Here is a 19,887-nt window from a genome sequence, read left to right as displayed (position 1 = left end):
GACTAATCGGCCATCCGAGCGCCGATTAGTCGGCTAGTCGGCTAGTCGGCCAAATCAATAGTCGGTACAATTAGAGGTCGGACAAATAGAGACAATTCTAGTGTCTTATTGTAGCAAAATTAGTCTACTTTAAAAACGCCCTAGGAAGTTACTATCAAAAATTAGGCCTTTAGGGTTATAATCGCCCAAATCTAAAAAAAAATGCGGTTTATTCGATTTTTGACAAAGTTGCGTTCGGCGCTCGAGGTCACAAACTTGGATTATTCATTGGGCCAACATCATAAACATGTCTGCAAAATTTTATATTAAAGGAAAAAATGGAAAAATTTACGCTTCCGGCAGGACTTGAACCCGCATCCTCCACAATCCGTGTGTTGCTCTTAACCAATTGAGCTACGGAAGCCTACCAGGACATCGCAAATCTTTCCATTCCTTTTAACGGCAATTACATCTTTTAACGGCACCGGAGTCTCAAGTTGCATTGAGAATTCACCAATAGCTCAACCGTAGCTCAATTGGTTAAGAGCAACACACGGATTGTGGAGGATGCGGGTTCAAGTCCTGCCGGAAGCGAAAATTTTTCCATTTTTTCCTTTAATATAAAATTTGGAATATCGCTCGCAGACGTATCTGCTTGTTAAAAAATTGATGTCTGCAAAAAATCAGAACTACCGGATTTGACGCAAAAGAGCCAGATTACAAAATTCGACAAAGTTATTGGATTAAATAGGCATTTGGTATTGGCGAAACATTATACTAATTTATTTCCTAACATTATTTTCAAATTACTGTTATTACTAAGGAATTCTCAAATCGGAAACAAGTTAAATTGAACTGTGGTTCAAGTATTACATTGAACGGTTAACCTTTTTTGTATGCGGTTTGCGGTTTCGACATAAACATGATTAAAAACTATCCGTTTACCGATAATCTCATCATATTGGTATTGCAAATGATGTAAGTATTGCTATTGAATAACTTTGTTGTTACATAACACAATGTTTGCTCAGAGCAAGCGGCATGTTTGTGCTTGCAACGTTATTGCACTTGGTCGGATTTAAATTACTTTTGGCCCGTAAATTGTGTAAGTGTTAAGATTCCTTTGTATTTTCACTGTCTTGGTGTTTAAAATTACTTGAAAACAGGCCACAGAGAAAGTGGGAATTTTGCGCCCGGGTGCCGATGTTTAAAATTTACAGCATCTACATAACGAAGTGGGAGTGAACGGGCCAAGTCTGCCGCATGTCTTCCCAATGATGTTCGTAAATTAGATATGGAGTGAATACTGCAAGATGGCAGACGATGTGGCAGAGAAGGTTGGGGAAACAATAGATTGTATCGGCCTCCAATCCTAGGCCGTAGTGATCCTGCCTAAGAAGTAGGAGGTTCCGGGTTCGATTCCCGGTAACGGCATTTATTTGTGTTCATCACGAATTGTTCCTGAGTTTTGGATTTATATCGTCGCCTAGATAGCACAAGCTTTGCTGTAATCGAAAACTGCTTACTGTAAAAACTTTCTTCCACATTTTACGACGGCAAGTAGTGGAGCACTTACTAAAAGTTATTATTATTAGAGAAAGTACTTTGTTATAAATTGTGGAGCAAATTTAAAATGATGACATTTCGTTTACTTAGTTAAGTTTATGCTGCTTGAATATTTTATATATTGATGTGATGTTTTATCTTAAAAAAAAAAATTGCACATATAAAGGCTTGGCCACACACAGAGCGCGACGCAGCGCCGCGTCCGCGCCGCGTGATGCCGACGCGAAGCCTGGTCAAACAGGGCGCGCGCCGATCGCGCCGGCCTCACGCTCTCAACACGCCCTCAAGGCGCGCGTGAACGCGGCGCGGCCGCGCGGGAACGCGGCGCACCGCTCGCTGCCTAACGTCCGTGCCTACTGATGTGACCTTGCGCGACGCGGCGGGCCGCCGCGTTCGCTCGGCGCAGCGCTGCGCACGCGCCGCGCGGACGCAAGGGGCCGCGCGGCGCGGGGCGCGACAGAAGCGGGGCGTGATACCGGCGGGACGCAGTCTGTTTGACGTCGGTAACCTGTTAGCATGTGCCGCGGTCGCGCGGCGTGGACGCGGCGCGGACGCGGCGCTGCGTCGCGCTCTGTATGTGGCCAAGCCTTAAGATTTGCCATCACTTCGCCTGAATATCGTCCACTGAAGAAATTCACTATACTAGCGTTGGTGCTCCGCCAAAAGATAATTAGAATTAGGTGATCAGATTAGTTTTCCCATGGACAATAGCTTACTTCAACTTCTAAAGCTACACAACCAAGAAAGTTTACACCACACCAGCAAAATGGGATCAAAAACAGTTAATTTAGATGTCATTTCACACAATGGCTCTGCAATTGGTAATTAATGGTTCTAATGATGGCCCATTGTGTCGTCTTCCCACGGGCCACCGTGGATCTCACAAAGAAACTTTGAAAGTAAAATAAACTTGGTGATAAAAATATTATAGTTGAGTCAAACACTCGCTGCACGCGAATACGTAGTTTTCTCTCTGTCACACTTATTTGGGGCGGGCGGCATCCTGTCTCTTTTTTGCTTGCTTCGAGTTTTTAACTCGATTATAGTTGCGCAGTGGAAAGGTGCGCGGTATTAACAATGTCTGGACCGAATTCAAAAGGTGGCTTTATCCTTTTTAGACCATTGAAAGCACGTACGTTCCCTATAATGAGGTTGTTTTGACGGCTTTACAAGTAGGAATAAACATGGCGAAGCGAATTTTAAAACGGACATAAAGGTGCGTGCAATAGTCTCGGCTAGCCATACACCTACATCAACTCGCAGCAGAGCGTCCTGTACACAAATTTAGAATGTAAGAGTCAGCGGACTGAGCTGATTGAAGTGTGCAAAAGGGAAGCCAACTTGTATATGAGCATATCATGAGAGCGAAAGAGGCTATGAATTAAAAAAACGTGACCATTTTTGAGCTTTATATCATATTATTATAGGCCGCTTGAATGTACCAAAACGTTAGGTTGGCGGACTGGAAACTACGAAAAGCTGTATTCAAGAGATACGGTAGGTGATTAAATCGGAACAAACTGTTACAAAAGCAAATAATTTACGCAATCTTATATTATTTCTGAATTCAATACTTCCAATGACACTACATTCCGATTTTGGTCGCAGTTTTTTTTGACAAGCAATCTTGTTCATTCTGGACATTTAGATTTGCCGTGGCTTGCCACTTTACATCAAAGCAAATGCTACTTAACAATATCCCTGTTATAAGTACCACGAAGAGTAGCGTGATGCACTTGCACCGCGCACAAGTTGATTGAATTAAAGCACCAAAGGGCCCCTCGCTCGTTTGACAGGATCTATGTGCTGTGCACACATCAATTTAAGTAATTGAAAGCACCATTGACCGCTAAAGAGAGCCAGTGGAAAATATTTCGACTAAATTGGCGTAAGTTAACTTATATTGGACGTATCCTGATTTCTAAATGGAGAGATTAAAGGGGTCGTACCCTCGTCAAAATAAAACCAAGTTGATTTTGGTCTGATTTCGACAGGCCGCGCCAAACTGCCCGAATCGAAGCAAGATAAAATACGTAACTCTTTAACATGTAATAGCTACGTAAGTACAGTGAAATATGTAGTTACAACGCACTACCTGAATACAAATCAAATGGAAGATAAGAAATCATCTACATACATAAACGATTGCCGTAATAGTTTCCGTGTTTCGCCGCAATGGGGAAAATTCTAGTACCTACTATGAATGGCATGTGAAAAACAACATACTTTCACCTGAATCGAGATTTCCATCCATTGCTTTCCAATAAGTAATAGTCGTTGCCATTCTTCTACCTGTGGAAGTACTTATAGGATTACGGTATAGATAATTTGTTTGACGTGCGAGAAAATAGCCAAGAGCATTCCGATCTCGTGAAACGAAACGTGTATTTACATTACACTTACAACTCAGGTCGTTCAATATAATGAGATTGTTTCCAATAAATCTAATTCGAAAGCAACTATAAACGGTTTAATATTGTCTCCAGATAATTACTATACAGATACATTCTTGTTATACTATAATCTACTGTATTTAAGCACTTCCATCGTGACTACAGTAAAACTAGTATAGTATGATCATATTTAACACGATTTGTCGCAACTTGTTTTAATCTATTTTGTTCACGGTTTCCCGCTTAAGGCGTTGCCCCTAATATTTTTGGACTTTGGCATCGGCCTAAAGATGCGATGTTGGGTATGTTGGGATAGATTCAAAAACTCATTATATAAACTAGCAATATTCAAATCAAGTGAATGCCTAAAGATGCGATGTTGGGTATGTTGGGATAGATTAAAAACGCATCATACTAACTAGCGAATTCAACTCAAGTGAATGCAATTACGTTCATTGACAGAATTACTGCTAACAGTCACTAAATTACAATAATTATGTTAGCAGCATACCAAATAACCTGCTCGGCCGGACCAATACGCATTCTGATGTAAATCAGGACATTACCGTACGTGATGGACATAAGAGAATATTATTTACATGAAAATGAAGGAATTTTCTTATTCTAGCGAGTGACGACAATTTCGTAGAGCATTGTTTTGAGTAAGCTCCGATTAAATATTCAAACACGGAATATCCATTACTCGGTAACGTAAGGAATATTCACTGGAATATTTCTAAGTATTAAATCGTGGGCTGAAAAACAAATAATTTACCGAAGCGCGTCACTAAATTGTGGGACTGACGCAGTCGTTACAATGTAAAGGCGATTTAATTTTTGTGTTGTGTAGTCTTGGACAAAAACGGGAACGGTACTTACGAAAATAGTTTAGACTGCTTTAAAAATCTTAAGACACACACGAACCGGCGGCCAGACAGCCAATTTCATTGAACCAAGTTTCATGTGTAATTTGAGCATGTAACTTCGATTGTATCGGAGGCTGGGAGCGGCTAGGTTCGTGAGACTCTAGTGGGGAGTGGAAAAATAGATGTGACACTTACGAAAGGCGTGCGTGATGGCTTTTGCTTCCATGAGCTCCGATTCTCCCTCGCAATGATGCAACAAATAAAATAACATAATTTTTTTGAAGCGAAAACTTCTTTAGCGGTGCTGAGCACTTTTTGAGGTGGGGAAAAAACGATAAACTCGATTCAGCGTAACGCGTAACGTAACGCTGACGTCATGTGCCACGGACAATGTTATTCACCAAAGAACTTTAGTCATAACGTATCGTAATCGGGTCAATTATTTAAAACTGGACTTTTATATTCAATGGCGATTATTTCCTTGCTCGTTGGCTAAACCTGACATACCTATCAGAGACAGTAAATCACATTTCACAAATTTCTAAATCCGTGCATCCTAATTTAGACGTCAATATAACTTGGCACTCGAACAGGCAGGTAAATGTCTTCTTTCAATGTGTTAACGACAACGCAACGAAGATTGGAATGCTCTGTGAAGCGCGAAATCGTAGGAGCCAAGTGGAACGCGGCCAGCGGAGTAAATCACTTCGCGTTATCGAATACGTCAAATTGTGTTGATCCTGCCATTAGATACATTTTGTATAGGAAAGTGATCCGATGATCAGCAGGTGTATTATGGAAGGCTTAGTCCACGTGATAGAATAAAACCAAGTGATTGAAAGAAACAGACAATTATGTCATTAAGTATCACGCTTTCAAGTAGACAAAGACGACAACACAACACCTGTATAGTCAGACCGTAAAAAGTCTGCAGCGAATTTGATAGCCCACGCAGTGCAAGTGTCATTTTAAACGTCAAACTTCTATGAAATTATGACGTATACATAACACTTACACTGCGTGGGCTATCAAATCCGCTACAGACTTTGTTTGGTGCGACTATACATTTCTAAGTCGGCAAGTAAACCGACAGTATGGATATTCTGTACAGTACGCTGCGAAATTACATGGAGATTATGAATGAATTCATTGATAAAGTCGACATGCACTTTTCCGGCTGATGGTACATAGCATCATGTTTATATACTTGTTGATCCAGCAATGTACGACGCATTGTCAATGTCAGGTAAATTTTCAGCTTGGTTTACCAGCAAACCAACAAAAACAAACAAACAACAGGGACCAGGTTTTTGGATCTAAAATAGGTCCACGTGAGTTCACTACAAACATGCGCAATGCGTAGCAAGCGAGACATGACATAATAAAAACAACGATAAGGTGCAAGCCTTCAGTGCAAGGTCGACCAATATCAAGCCACATTAACCCAAAAACCTGATTAAATTGCAAAGGGGTGCCGCTTGCGGGCCATTGTAACGATCAAGACAGATCCACTCGATTATAAACGTTATTTAATATACGTTAAAGTTTATATTGAAGTTAGTGTAAAGTGGGTGTGCAAGAGCGAAATGTCAGAGATAATTAAGTCTTCGTAGTTTTGATTGCTCGTGTATTAAAAACCTGTGCTGACCCCTCAAAAACAACAAGAGGATTGACTACATGAGGATGTTGCGTTGGGCTGGAGGTGTAACGCTGCTAGATAGCATCCGAAATACCCTCATTCGTGGTAGCTTCAGGGTAAAATTGTCGACCGGCAGTATTGACGACCGGTCTGGCCTAGTGGGTAGTGACCCTGCCTATGAAGCCGATGGTCCCGGGTTCGAATCCTGGTAAGGACATTTATTTGTATGATGATACAGATATTTGTTCCTGAGTCATGGTTGTTTTCTATGTATTTAAGTATTTATATATTATATATATCGTTGTCTGAGTACCCACAACACAAGCCTTCTTGAGCTTACTGTGGGGCTAAGTCAATTTCTGTAAAAATGGTCTATAATACTTATTTATTCAAAAAAAAAATTAAGAGAAGCTAGTGGAAGGCCGACTTAGATGGTACGGGCATGTAATGCGTCGCCCGCCCGAGCAAATGACCCGACAAGTACTCGAAATGTTTCTGGCGCCAAAAAGAGAAAAAGACCGCGCCAAGCATGGATAGATACCATAAAACAAAGACATGAAAGATGCAAATTTCACATCTGAGACAACCCGGGACAGACCGTCCTGACGAAGATGGACTAGGAGAGCCGACCCCAAATGAAGAGATAAGGCTAGGCGAAGAGAGTATATTAAAACATGTTTGGATGATGGTTCCTTCGGGGTTGTAAAACAGATCCTGATTTCATATGGTAAGTTTAGGAACTTTAGAAGATGAAAGAAGTAGAGCTGAATTGGAAGCTACAATCCCAGGTTGAGAGCCTTGCCGTTGGGCTACCAATCTTAGGGTCTCCCCAAAATCGACGCGGAATCGTCAAAAGCCGATAGGAAAAACCTTTATGTCTGCGCAATAAGAGCGAAAAGCCGTCAAGGCGTCTGCAGGTGTCGGCCGATGCGAGCCGAGCCGAACGACGACTTTTTCGCTCTTATTGCGAAGACATAAAGCAATTTCCCATCGACTTATGCCGATTCCGCGTCGATATATCTGGTGAGACCCTTAACCCTCATCAATATGTTTTAAAAACCATCAAAACTTGTTGTCAAGTCAAGTTATACATAACACTAAACCTCACACCTCCCTAGCAACATACGCAAGCTAACAGTAAACATTAACTACGGTAATTACGCGATTTATAAGCCGCTCAGGTCTCGTTCCGCAAGGTTGTGTGATTCACTTCCTTGAGGCGAGGGAACTTCCTCGCATATTTACCTGGCTGAGAAGGTTGACAGTATTGTTATGATACTTAGGATTCTGCTAATGTCTTTTGTGATTTTTCCTTCCTTTACTGGCCAAATTTGTGACCGAATGGTGACACAAGGCCACAGCGTGTCCTTAGCAATGAAAACAATATGTGACGTTATCTATGAAAAGCGACCTTATTGTTGATGGCGCTTACGCTATTATTAACTATGCTCCGATATTAAATACAATGCCGCGCGACGCTGTGCGGCGTAAGCGCCATCGACAATAAGGTCCCTTTTCATAGATAATGCCCCATATAAATTATGAATCGAATAGTGACAGAAATACGCCATATTTTTTTTATACCACGTCGGTGGCAAACAAGCATACGGCCCGCCTGGTGGTAAGCAGTCACCGTAGCGGCGTAGCATATGGACGCCAGGACGCCTGAAACTCCAGGGGTGCTACCTGCGCGTTGTTATTTTTATACAAATGAATCGAAATTAATGCTTGCGTGATTAAGAATGTAATAAATGAAAATTATAACGTAAATAATTAATAGAAAACGTACCTAATAAATAAATAAAACCAGTTTAATTGTGGTTAGTTAAAAAAACCTTTATCGGAAGTTTAAAAATAAAATTGATAGTGCAAATAATGCTTCACGCATGCTTTTGTATGATTTAGTAATTACCTACCTGTAAGATGATTATAATAATAATTAGCTGTAAAATATTGTTTAAGTAAAAAACCGACTATTATAATAACATTAATAACTAAGTACTTAGTTGTTTCAATGCCTTTACGTGTAAATAGAAACTATTGGATACATAAGACTTAATTGCAAAGTACATACCCACTTTATAAGTTGAATTTATTCATAGAGTGGGTATGCACTTTCGCAGCTGGGTGTAAGGACCACTAAGACTCGGAAAGTGCGAATACAAAACGTACGCTACACAGTATAGTGTAAACACTAAACCGCAGTAGTTTGTTTCAAGCCGACGAAAGCGAATGTAAACCATACTTGATAATGAATGAGAGGATGTGTTAAATGTTAAATGAATGATCGTAGTAAGATGTCCGTCCGTCCGTGTCCGGTGGAAGTGTACACAATGTTGAAGTATGCGAATTCATCGATCCTGTCAAAACATTTCGCACCTCTCGCTTGGAATGATGATGCCAATATTATTATAACAAAACCGACCTTGTCTTCATCATCATACTATCAGCCCTTTATCGCCCACTGCTAAGCATATGCCTCTCTTCTAGTACGCCACTTGTCCCGGTCCTGAGCTGATCTCATCCAGAAGTGACCCGCAATTTTCCGGATGTCGTCCACCCAACGAGCCAACGGACGCCAGGCGCTTCTTTCATCCGAAAGCGGCCACCATTCTGTTAACATTTTAGTCCACCACTCTGCCTAGCGACATGTTCCGACCAATTCCATTTCAGTTTGGTAATGACCTTGTCCTACCACACCTTAACGAATGACCACAACAATGAGTAAAGTACGTTGACGCATCAAAATGTACAGAGAGCGCAACGGATCAACATCACTGTGTACGGTTGTTTAAAAACAAATTTGTACTTACCAATTGTTTTGAGGAGGTAAATCTAAGGGCCACCACACTTAGCGTCTTTTGAGCGTCGACGTCTAGTCAGCGCTATGGAAAATGACGTCGCTGCGCAGTTGCGTCAACGTTGCGTCGAGCAGCAGCCATAGAGTTGACTAGCCGCAGGCGGAAGACGCTGGAGTGGGGTGACCTTCAAACGGGAGAGCTGATCAAATGTTAATGTTAAATCAGGTAACCTTCAGGTAACTCCAAGACTAAGGTCCACCCCACAGGTCTTTGGAGCGTCGGCGTCTAGTCAGCGCTATGGAAAATGACGTAGCTGCGCAGTTGCGTTAACGTTGCGTCGAGCAGCAGCCGTAGAGTTGACTAGACGCCGACGCTCGGGAGACGCTAGTATGGAATTGGAGTCTTTCTAAAGGCTGCTCTAATCTGACTATTAACTTTCTAACAAACAACGTCAACGGAACCCCTAAGGACACAAGGTGAATATTGTAAAACTTAATCTTCGAAAACCCGAGGCGCCCTATCAAAAACATGGCGGATTAATCAAATTCCAAGCTGTCTGGGACTGAATCCAATTCTGATTTTAAAGTTTGATAAGGATGTGATCTTATCACATCGACCTTGAGACGTGTCATTAAGCATCTCACGTGCACCAATAAGAGCGAGCGAGATGCCATATTAGACAACTCCTGATTGCATTTCGTGAGGACCAATCAGCGACAGCCGCTGGCTGAATATCGTATCAAAATTCAATAAAAAAAAACAAATTTGTAGAACAGAATTGGCCTCTAAGTAGTTGGCAGTGTTCACAAACTACGAAGATGCGCCTTTATACGAGAATTTGTCAGATACTCATGCAAGGAGTGCTTGTGCTAACTCCATGTGGTCGCTTTAGCTGAAATTCTAACCACAAAGTTACTGTGACTTGCCAAAATCTTGTGCTTCTAGGAGGATGCGCTTTGTTAACGGCAGGAATTTAAAGTATTTATACTTAAAGCTGGACTTCCGAGCAAAGCGGCTCTGACGCAACGGCCGCAGCGTTAGAGCCGCTGCGTCAGTGTCGCAGCGTTAACTGACGCAGATTCGCTTCCGAGCGGCGCGACTCCGGCGACAGTCGCAGTTGTTATTCCATACGGTGCAGACGTGATATATACTTATGAAGTTATGATAAACCGATCAATTATGAAAATATTTTTAGAAGAAGAGGAGGATCACGATCTTTTGCTTCGTTACTTTTACAGGGTGGAGCAAAGCCTACCCAATTCAACTTTCAAAAGTAGAATAGACGAAGGAACTTATACGAATTAAAAAAAAAGCATTTAAACGAGAACGACGACAAATTCAGGAGCTTTTGTCGGTTTAATATTCATGTTTTAGGTATTTTAAATATTGACATAGCCTCAAAACCACGTACGATCGCAGCGACTGCGCGACAGTGCTTGCGCAGACGTAGCACGGCCGCTATCGCCGAGCGACACTGACGCGGCGCCACTGTCGCTGCGATAGTGACGCTGCGCTCGGAAGTAAGTTCATACATTTCCATACTGCATAATACTGTCGCTCTGTCGCCGCGTCAGTGTCGCTGCGTCAGTGTCGCCGGAGCCGCTGTGCTCGGAAGTCTACCTTAAGCAGGTAGGTGGGGTGGATATTTCTATGGGCACGTCGAAGCTAAGGGCTGATACAGACGGACTGCAACCCGACTGCAATTAGTATGGGAACTACTATGTGCCGGTCCTAAGGCATACTTTTTCTTAAAGCTTCCGTGACGACGGGAACCTAGTCCTACCACAGAATAAATAATAGTATTAGGTACAGAAGACTCACTCTCTAACAAAACGCGTCTGTCACGATCAGCACAGATATGGCCGCTAGGTGGCGACAGGGCCACGCGCGGCTTATGGCAAACCCCAAAATTGGGGTCGAACGGATGTACTTTTAGCTACCTGTAGCAAAGCGACGAAATCGCGGAGTGAGCCACGTCTGGTTCTACGAACGCTATGCCACCGATAGCCACGAGGATCGTGGCGGGGACAAGAGAGATATAATGTTGAATGAACATGGACTGGTCGAAGTGAGAATAGTGGGTTGAATGTATAAACAAAGAAAAGTCCCGTGCCGTGAATACTGAACGGTTCCCGTCTCGTCATTTCCGAGGAAGGTCACGTTGCATTAATATGTAGCCTTTTAACTGTCAACATGGATAGTCCTTAAAAAAAACTACTAGTACGTGGGCCATACTGAAACTTTTTGGATTCTAATATATGAGACGACTTATTTTTTCTAAGTCCAGGAATTTTCAGTATGCTAACTAGGGCATACTGAAAATTTACTTAGGAGTAGGTATGGAATTAGTTTTTTGCTGACAATTGGCCATCAGGTAAATTGTATGCTTACCTGACAATATAGTATACTGGTAAGTATAAAAAATGTTTTGTCAGTACTGGGGCAGAGTAGGAGACTGATATATTACTAAATACAAGTAGTCTACCTCAAAAATAACGCATTTCTATCCATCATCATCTCAGCCATAAGACGTCCACCACTGCTGAACATAGGCCTCCCCCTTGGACCTCCATACGTGCCGGTTGGAAGCGACCCGCATCCAGCGTCTTCCGGCGACCTTACGCATTTCTATTATTTACCTATAAAACTCTCAAATAGACGAAATATACTGAAATAACCAAAATTTTACGTGGAATAAAAGCGATTATTTACGAAACGAAATATTATTTACTTGTTTACCAAGTAGAAACAAAACAGAGGATTGAGCACGTTTTCTTTAATGGAATATAATGTCCTTTGTGATTATATTTCAGCTCAGCATTCACGTGTAAATAATTCGTGTGTACACAATACATAACAGGTCAAAGAGGCTGACGTCGTAAGGCATTGTTTCTAGATAATAGAGAGTTTTTTAACCTGTACCACAGAATAAATAATAGTACTAGGTACAGAAGACTCACTCTCTAAACAAAACGCGTCTGTTACGATCAGCACAGATATGGCCGCTAGGTGGCGACAGCGCCACGCGCGGCTTATGGCTTTCCCCAAAATTGGGGTGGAACGGATGTACTTTTAGCTACCTGTAGCAAAGCGACGAAATCGCGGAGTGAGCCACGCCTGATAATAGAGAGATCTTTAACCTGCACGTTGCGTGAAGAGAAAACCGGGCAAGTGCGAGTCGGACTCGCGCACGAAGGGTTCCGTACCATAATGCAAAAAAAACAAAAAAAACCGGGCAAGTGCGAGTTGGACTCGCGCACGAAGGGTTCCGTACCATAAAGCAAAAAAAACACGGAAAAAAATGCAAAAAGAAAACGGTCACCCATCCAAGTACTGACCACGCCCGACGTTGCTTAACCTTGGTGAAAAATCACGTTTGTTGTATGGGAGCCCCCCCCACTTAAAACTTTATTTTATTCTGTTTTTAGTATTTGTTGTTATAACGGCAACAGAAATACATCATCTGTGAAAATTTCAACTGTCTAGCTATCACGGTTCGTGAGATACAGCCTGGTGACAGACAGACGGACGGACGGACGGACAGCGAAGTCTTAGTAATAGGGTCCCATTTACCCTTTGGGTACGGAACCCTAAAAAAGCAAAAAAAAAAAACGGTCACCCATCCAAGTACTGACCACTCCCGACGTTGCTTAACTTTGGTCAAAAATCACGTTTGTTGTATGGGAGCCCCATTTAAATCTTTATTTTATTCTGTTTTTAGTATTTGTTGTTATAGCGGCAACAGAAATACATCATCTGTGAAAATTTCAACTGTCTAGCTATCACGGTTCGTGAGATACAGCCTGGTGACAGACGGACGGACGGACGGACGGACAGCGAAGTCTTAGTAATAGGGTCCCGTTTTACCCTTTGGGTACGGAACCCTAAAATCCTCCGTTGTATAGGTGTAACGAGATGAAAACATGATACTGATATGTAAGTAGGTATACCTATTAGTAGGTACATATTCTCATATAAATGAATAAAATATTATAGGACAATTTAACACAGATCAATCTAGTCCCACGGTAAGCTCAATAAGGCTTGTGTTTAGGTACTAGACGACCCACACGTACACCGACGGACGGACGGTCCATATAATCCTCAAAAACAAAAAAATAAAGATATCAATTATGATAAAATAGGCTTTAAATAATAACACCGTGCTTATAATGGCGAGGTTGCCTCACGACCTTGCACTGCTGTTATGACAGATGTTTTTCCTTGGTTGAATTTAATTGAAGATATGCCTCGAGGCTCGATGTCACAGATAAGGTAAAAGGTTTACAGAACTGCATAATTTAAGAGGAAAGTAGTTCACATTTTCCTCTCCGGATATTGACATTATGGAAAATATTTTCATACAATTTGTTGTATATTAACCAATTTAACCATTGCTATGCCCCTACGTTAATGACATATTTAAAAAAAACTATAACTCCCTTGGGAGTAAAATGTACTTTACCTCCCGCTGCATGCGTGAAATAGCTCACTTAATAAGCAAGTGTGGTTAAAACTTTCTTCCACTAGCTAAACAGAAGTAGATACTCGGAGTAATTAACAATGGAGCCGCCATTAACAGGCGTTCCCCTCTGTCGAAAATAGGCGGCCAATGGTCAACCACATGTCAACCATATGTATGGACTGACGTTTATCTGACATGACGTACCTATACATTTGATGTGCCCCTCCCCCGCAAAACACGGCAGACTATTTTGTACCGAAAATATTAGACATGGCGTCTCCGTTGGTTATACTTATCCTCTAAGAGTAGATACCTAATAACTAATAATAAATAAAACAAAATTTTCTAAAATCACTTAAAAAGTAAAATTTACGAATTTTTGATATGACATGACATTCGGAATAACTGCGCCTTATAAAATTTATTTCATAGTATTCTTAGTATTTTCGTACGTAGAGGTAATCTACAAATGTTATGTGATTATTAGGAGTATTTTGTATTATGTCGAGAAGGACTAAGTATCTAATTTCCTAAAGCAATTTCTCATTCAAAGCAGAAGCCGTGAAAATACACAATATTCCTGACCAACTTGATATTTATCAATGTCAACGGTGTCGATGTCGTAAGAAAACATGACTTTGCCTGCCCTTCAAGAAAGGTTTGCGAATTTAGGTACAAACTTGATATATTTATTGCCAAAACATGTTTACAGGTTCGTAAAATGTTTTGGCAAAATATACCTACTTGTTTAACTTAGGTCTAGAAATTAAACATCCATCTCAGGACCTATCCTCGTGTAAATTCGAGCTACAGAGCAATTCGATTTTCGCGGTAGGCCCTCAGTTTCATAAGCACGATATTATTTTAATTCGTGATTAGATGAGACTATGACAGAACCGAGATAAGAACATATACCTCTACATATTCGAAAAGGAGCATTCTAAAAGTGTTGCACATAGCATACTTTGTTAGCCTACTATTTATTTAGATTTTCCTGAGAATATTTACTAAGGAATCTTTCGTTTAATACTTACATTTCTGGGTTAGATGTATTAATACGAGGGGGCTCAGATTTGTTAGATTAATTACTAACTAGTTAGGTTGTAGGAGGCAATAGTTAAGGTGAGTAGATAAAAAAAAATGATTCACCAAGCCTTAGACTTTAAACAGCACTAACACCTACTTCCCATTCATTAGCATAACTACAGAAAAAACTATGACACCACAAGCTGACAAGTTATTAACGTCACAAAAGAACAATTACACAGACAATTACGTTAAAGCAAAACAGAAAATTTATTACTTCTAGTTTTTTTTTATATAGGCAAAGGAGCAGATGAATCGACTGATGGTAAGCAATTACAGTTGCCCATGGACACTTGCAACACCAGATGGGTTACAAGTGCGTTGCCGGCCTTTATAGTCTGTATCTTTAGGTATTTCAAAAAAACTAAACAAAATCTACCCTCAAACGGCTTCTTAAGCCAGTTGAGGGTAGATGAAAACATTACATGATCATTATCAAATAATGTAGGTTAAAGTCAGGTCGTTCAGTGACAGATCCAGGTGGTTTTGTATTTGGTTGGTTAATCAATAAAATCAACCCGAAAATGTACAAAGTTTGAAGGTTCATACCACAGATTAGCTATGCAAGGCAGAAGTTTTATAACATGTAAACAGGGGTCGGTGAATGTTAGATTTCAGTATAAATTAGTCTTTGAGATACAGGTGTTTGTATCAATCTAAGAATTAATGGTCTTGAATGGAATCCTAATTTTAGTAGTACAGTTTAGGTATTTTTAACTGGAAAAATCAAGAGCAAGACAGTTGGGCAGGTATAATAATTATACTCATTTGCAATCAATAGCAATACGCAATTTAAAAATTGATATGCTCTTACTTCTTACACAGAATAAATAATAGTACTAGGTACAGAAGACTCACTCTCTAACAAAACGCGTCTGTTACGATCAGCACAGATATTGGCCGCTAGGTGGCGACAGCGCCACGCGCGGCTTATGGCTTTCCCCAAAATTGGGCTGGAACGGATGTACTTTTAGCTACCTGTAGCAAAGCGACGAAATTACCGAGTGAGCCAATATTTAAGTGGCCCATACAACAAACGTGATTTTTTTGCCGTTTTTTGCGTAATGGTACGGAACCCTCCGTGCGCGAGTCCGACATGCACTTGGCTGGTTTTTCTTACTCATAGTAAATATTTGTGAAGCATAGCTCTTTAACAATCTAATAAGACTGCTATAATGATGTCAGAGTTAAGGTATGCCTTTCTTTACATCACTTGTGTTAACAATATGTTCGGTGTGAAATTCCTTTGTCCCATGACTACCTATTTTGCAAAATTTAAAGTATTGAAGATGGGGTTAATGATAGGACGGTGGTATTTTATGTGTAAACATTTATATTATACATACTTACTTTATGCTATATTAAATGCCCTTACCAGGATTCGAACCCAGGACCATCGGCTTCATAGGGTCACTACCCAGTCTAGGTTAGAGTGGTCGCCAACTCACACTAATGAGTTTCTCATAGTTTACATTCAAACTTTAATTTGATAATATCTAGGAGACCGAGCTTTGCTCGGAAAACGTATAAAAACTCCAAAATGCGCGTTTTCCTATACTTCGTTTTTTTTAACATTAGAAATTAGGTAAACAATCTTGATGTGTCTTTTAATTAAAAAACACGTTTTAAAAATAAGTTACGGCAAATATGTAACAATTATGAATCTAATACGATCATTTATATTTTTCTGCTTTCATAAGTAATAGTTGTTGATTTTTAAAAAGCGTTTTTCAATTAAAGGACATGCCAAGATCGCTTACCTTCTTTCAAGTTCTTTCAAGTTCTTTCTAATGCTAAAAAAAACGCCTATCTAGATCGATTTTTCGTCCCCGATAACCCACATATAGCAAATCTCATTAAAATCGTTATAGAGCCGTTTCCGAGATCCCCGAAACATATACATATATACATACTAGAATTGCTCGTTCAAAGGTATTAGATAACTAGATACTTTTCAGTCACGGAAGACAAGGATATCTTAAGTGATATCTTATATTTGTATGTTTAATGGCCTGTGCACACCGGCTGCGTGTGCGTGACGTGCACGTGCGCGTGCGGCGTTGTAGTATACAGATCCTTATGAGAGATGGCACACCGCTTGCGTGACGTGTGCGTGTGCGGCTCCAACATTTTAGCGCACGCACACGCGCACGTCACGCACACGCACACGCGCACGTCACGCACACGCACACGCGCACGTCACGCACACGCAAGCCGGTGTGGCTCGACCTTAAAATTTACCTCAGATTCGATGGATCTTACAATTTTATTTAAATCCTTAACTATTAAAAACTTTTAAATTACTTCATACCATCATAAACATTTCACTGTGTACGGAAAAAGATTAAAAAACAAAATCATAAAAAGACAATAATGCCTCTGTCTATTTGAGCCAAATATTATTTCTGTGTGTTAATTATCTGTCAACAAAGTCAAGGTCACATTGTGGTAATTGCGGATAAAAATATCTTCCTGAATGTCTCCTGCAATATTTGAAGTATCCATCTATCAAAATTTCAACACAGGCCAGTGGTGGACAAACTTACCTCATGAGGGGACAAAACTTGAAGGAATTCCAGAAGTGGGCCAGGATTACAGCAGAAATACATTTTTATCATATTGCTGGTCATATACACATTTTTTCGAAGAACTAGCTGTGGGCCGGACAAAATCTGTATAAATTCTGGACCAGGCATGGCTCACTCCGCGATTTCGTCGCTTTGCTACAGGTAGCTAAAAGTCCATCCGTTCGACCCCAATTTTGGGGGTTGCCATAAGCCGCGCGTGGCGCTGTCGCCACCTAGCGGCCATATCTGTGCTGATCGGGACAGACGCGTTTTGTTAGAGAGTGAGTCTTCTATACCTAGTACTATTATTTATTCTGTGACTGGACTAACAATTAACATGGTTGCTGCTGTTTTTTATTTTAAAAAAAACATCAGTTTACTATACTGTGGTGTCTGACTCAACTCCGATTAGCTATAAATACAACTAAAATAACAACTTAACAAACAGTACCTATTCGAAGACTATCCATACAAAATTTTGCCGATTTTGTATTGGCTTGGTAACAAAACCTCTTTAAAGGCAGGACATATAAATTAAATGTGTCACGGTCACTGTCAAGGATAATAATTGTTACTCACAGGTCACAAGCTTGAATGGGTGAATAATCATTGTGGTCGCCGGGACTAGCCCGAGGATGGTGACTAATACCAATTTTAACTCACTACAGAATAGGAAATAGTAAAATGGTACCAGAAATAGTATTGTATTTTTTACTATTTTAGATGTTGTTCTTGAGAAAATATCAGTGAAATAAACATTAGTTTTACTCATAAAAAATACTTATTTATAAGTTTATTGGATAGAAAAATTTACAGCCAGTATGTGTGTGTACACATACTTATTAGGGAAGCACCACCATTATTTAAAAAAGTGTGCAGTTCATTTAAAATGTATTTTAAAGCAATTATAGCAGAAGACAGAGAAACTTAAGTCAATATTTTGTTGTCATTTATGGGAGTCAAGAATGATAAAAATGCATCTTCAAGGTAAACACAACTAGGAACAATTACCGTTAAATTATTTTTAAAGGCAAAGGAAATTTTGTTTTGTCAACGAAGGCTAATTTGTATGACTTATTCACATAAGTATATAATCATGTTCCGCCACAAATACTGTAAAGATATCTCGGGCAGATGATGCACACTCCATATTTACCAACAAGTAAGCATGTAATGGAATGTTTATAAATATGAACATGATTGTAAAAATTGAAGCCACAGTTAAGTTTTCTTAGAGTATTATGAATTATACCCATTGCAAACACAAAAAAAAATAATGTTTTTTTTTCTTATTAGTATTTTTCCAACAGTAATGGAGGAAAATGAAAAAAAGTTGGTTGAATGTAAAAATCTACAGTAAATCTTAAAATAAGACCTTGTTGCATACAATATTGCTACAATTTGATGTAGATTTCATCAAATGATTTACCAGCACTGTAAAAGCAGGTTACTTACTTTGAAAACTTCGGAGAAGAATCCAGAGCCAATCTTCTCCAGGATGAAGTCGTCAAACGGGTACAGGGCAGCCACCGCGGTCCGGAGGGCCGTGCACGACGAGCCCGTGACCCTCCGGTCGCCCACCTTCTCACTGTCATCACTCACACTCGACTCCTTAGCACAGAAATCATCATCACAACACTTGGTCCTCCCGTCGAGTCCCTCACGACGCCTTCGCCAGTTAGGCCCCCTCACGAAACGGCCCGCCTTCGCAGTCTCATCCAAGTTCGTGAAACTCTCGGCTATCTTCAGAACCTTCGTGGGCCTCCGCCGCAGACTTTTACTCTTGCACTCGTCCGCTAAACAATCTTGTTGCATTATAAATGTTGGTCGTGCAAGCGCTTGCTATCCCGCCTCGAACATCGCGCATCAGGTGTCCTCGACGATACACGAAAGAACTCCCAAATGTAACATTTCAGCACATACAAACTGGTGGACTTGAAACTGTGCGAAATAACATTATAATCACAAAAACTGACTCGATTGTTGCGACTGTCACTTTCACATATTTCTACACATCCTCGTATTATTGGCACGGTTGTATGTTGTTTACGTTTAATTATTATGTACTGAGTTTATGTATTATTAACTTTAATGTTATGCGATAAATATTCATTCAATTTAAGTCCAATTGGTAGACGACGCGCGGTGCAAAGTAAAGAAAGCAAGCAAGCAACGATACCTACTATAATCTACAACAACTACACATGACTGATATCAGTGTTGGCAGCGCTCATTATTAGTTTTCTTGATGTTGGTCATCCTGTCTTGCTTTGCTTAGAATGCGTTCACAATAATGTTTTAATTTTGAATATTTCCATGTATACATTGCTAAAAAGGCTATTATAGATTGTTTGTTTACTATTTGTAACGTGTTTAATTTAAATACACACGTGTGTTTCATTTATTAAAACATACAATTTAGTAAAATTAAAATTCGTTAACAATGCGTAACCCAATCGTAAATTAATCGTAAACAAAGATAGGGACACCCCTAGTGGGAGCTGTCAACTGTCATTTCGTGTCCA

At 40.3% G+C, this 19,887-nt stretch overlaps 1 protein-coding gene, 1 long non-coding RNA gene and 1 other non-coding gene across 3 annotated transcripts in view; 1 reads left to right on the top strand and 2 right to left on the bottom strand.

Moving 5' to 3' along the window:
- LOC134665733 (uncharacterized) overlaps nucleotides 1–19,583 on the bottom strand; it is a 135,565-nt gene extending 115,982 nt beyond the window's left edge. Inside the window, exon 1 of the mRNA XM_063522707.1 lies at nucleotides 18,818–19,583. Coding sequence (XP_063378777.1) covers nucleotides 18,818–19,177 — 360 coding nt within the window. The 5' untranslated portion in view covers nucleotides 19,178–19,583. The remainder of the gene's footprint in view (nucleotides 1–18,817) is intronic.
- LOC134665746 (uncharacterized) overlaps nucleotides 1–19,887 on the top strand; it is a 258,405-nt gene that overhangs the window by 121,728 nt on the left and 116,790 nt on the right. The window lies entirely within an intron of this gene.
- On the bottom strand, nucleotides 331–403 carry Trnas-gga (transfer RNA serine (anticodon GGA)). The gene has a single exon. It is a non-coding gene; the product is annotated as a tRNA-Ser (tRNA).

This window comes from Cydia fagiglandana, chromosome 7, assembly GCF_963556715.1.
Source record: "Cydia fagiglandana chromosome 7, ilCydFagi1.1, whole genome shotgun sequence".
In the NCBI taxonomy this organism is placed as follows: Eukaryota; Metazoa; Arthropoda; class Insecta; order Lepidoptera; family Tortricidae; genus Cydia; species Cydia fagiglandana.
Note: the sequence above shows the minus strand (reverse complement) of the source record. Positions and strands in the feature narration are given on the sequence as shown.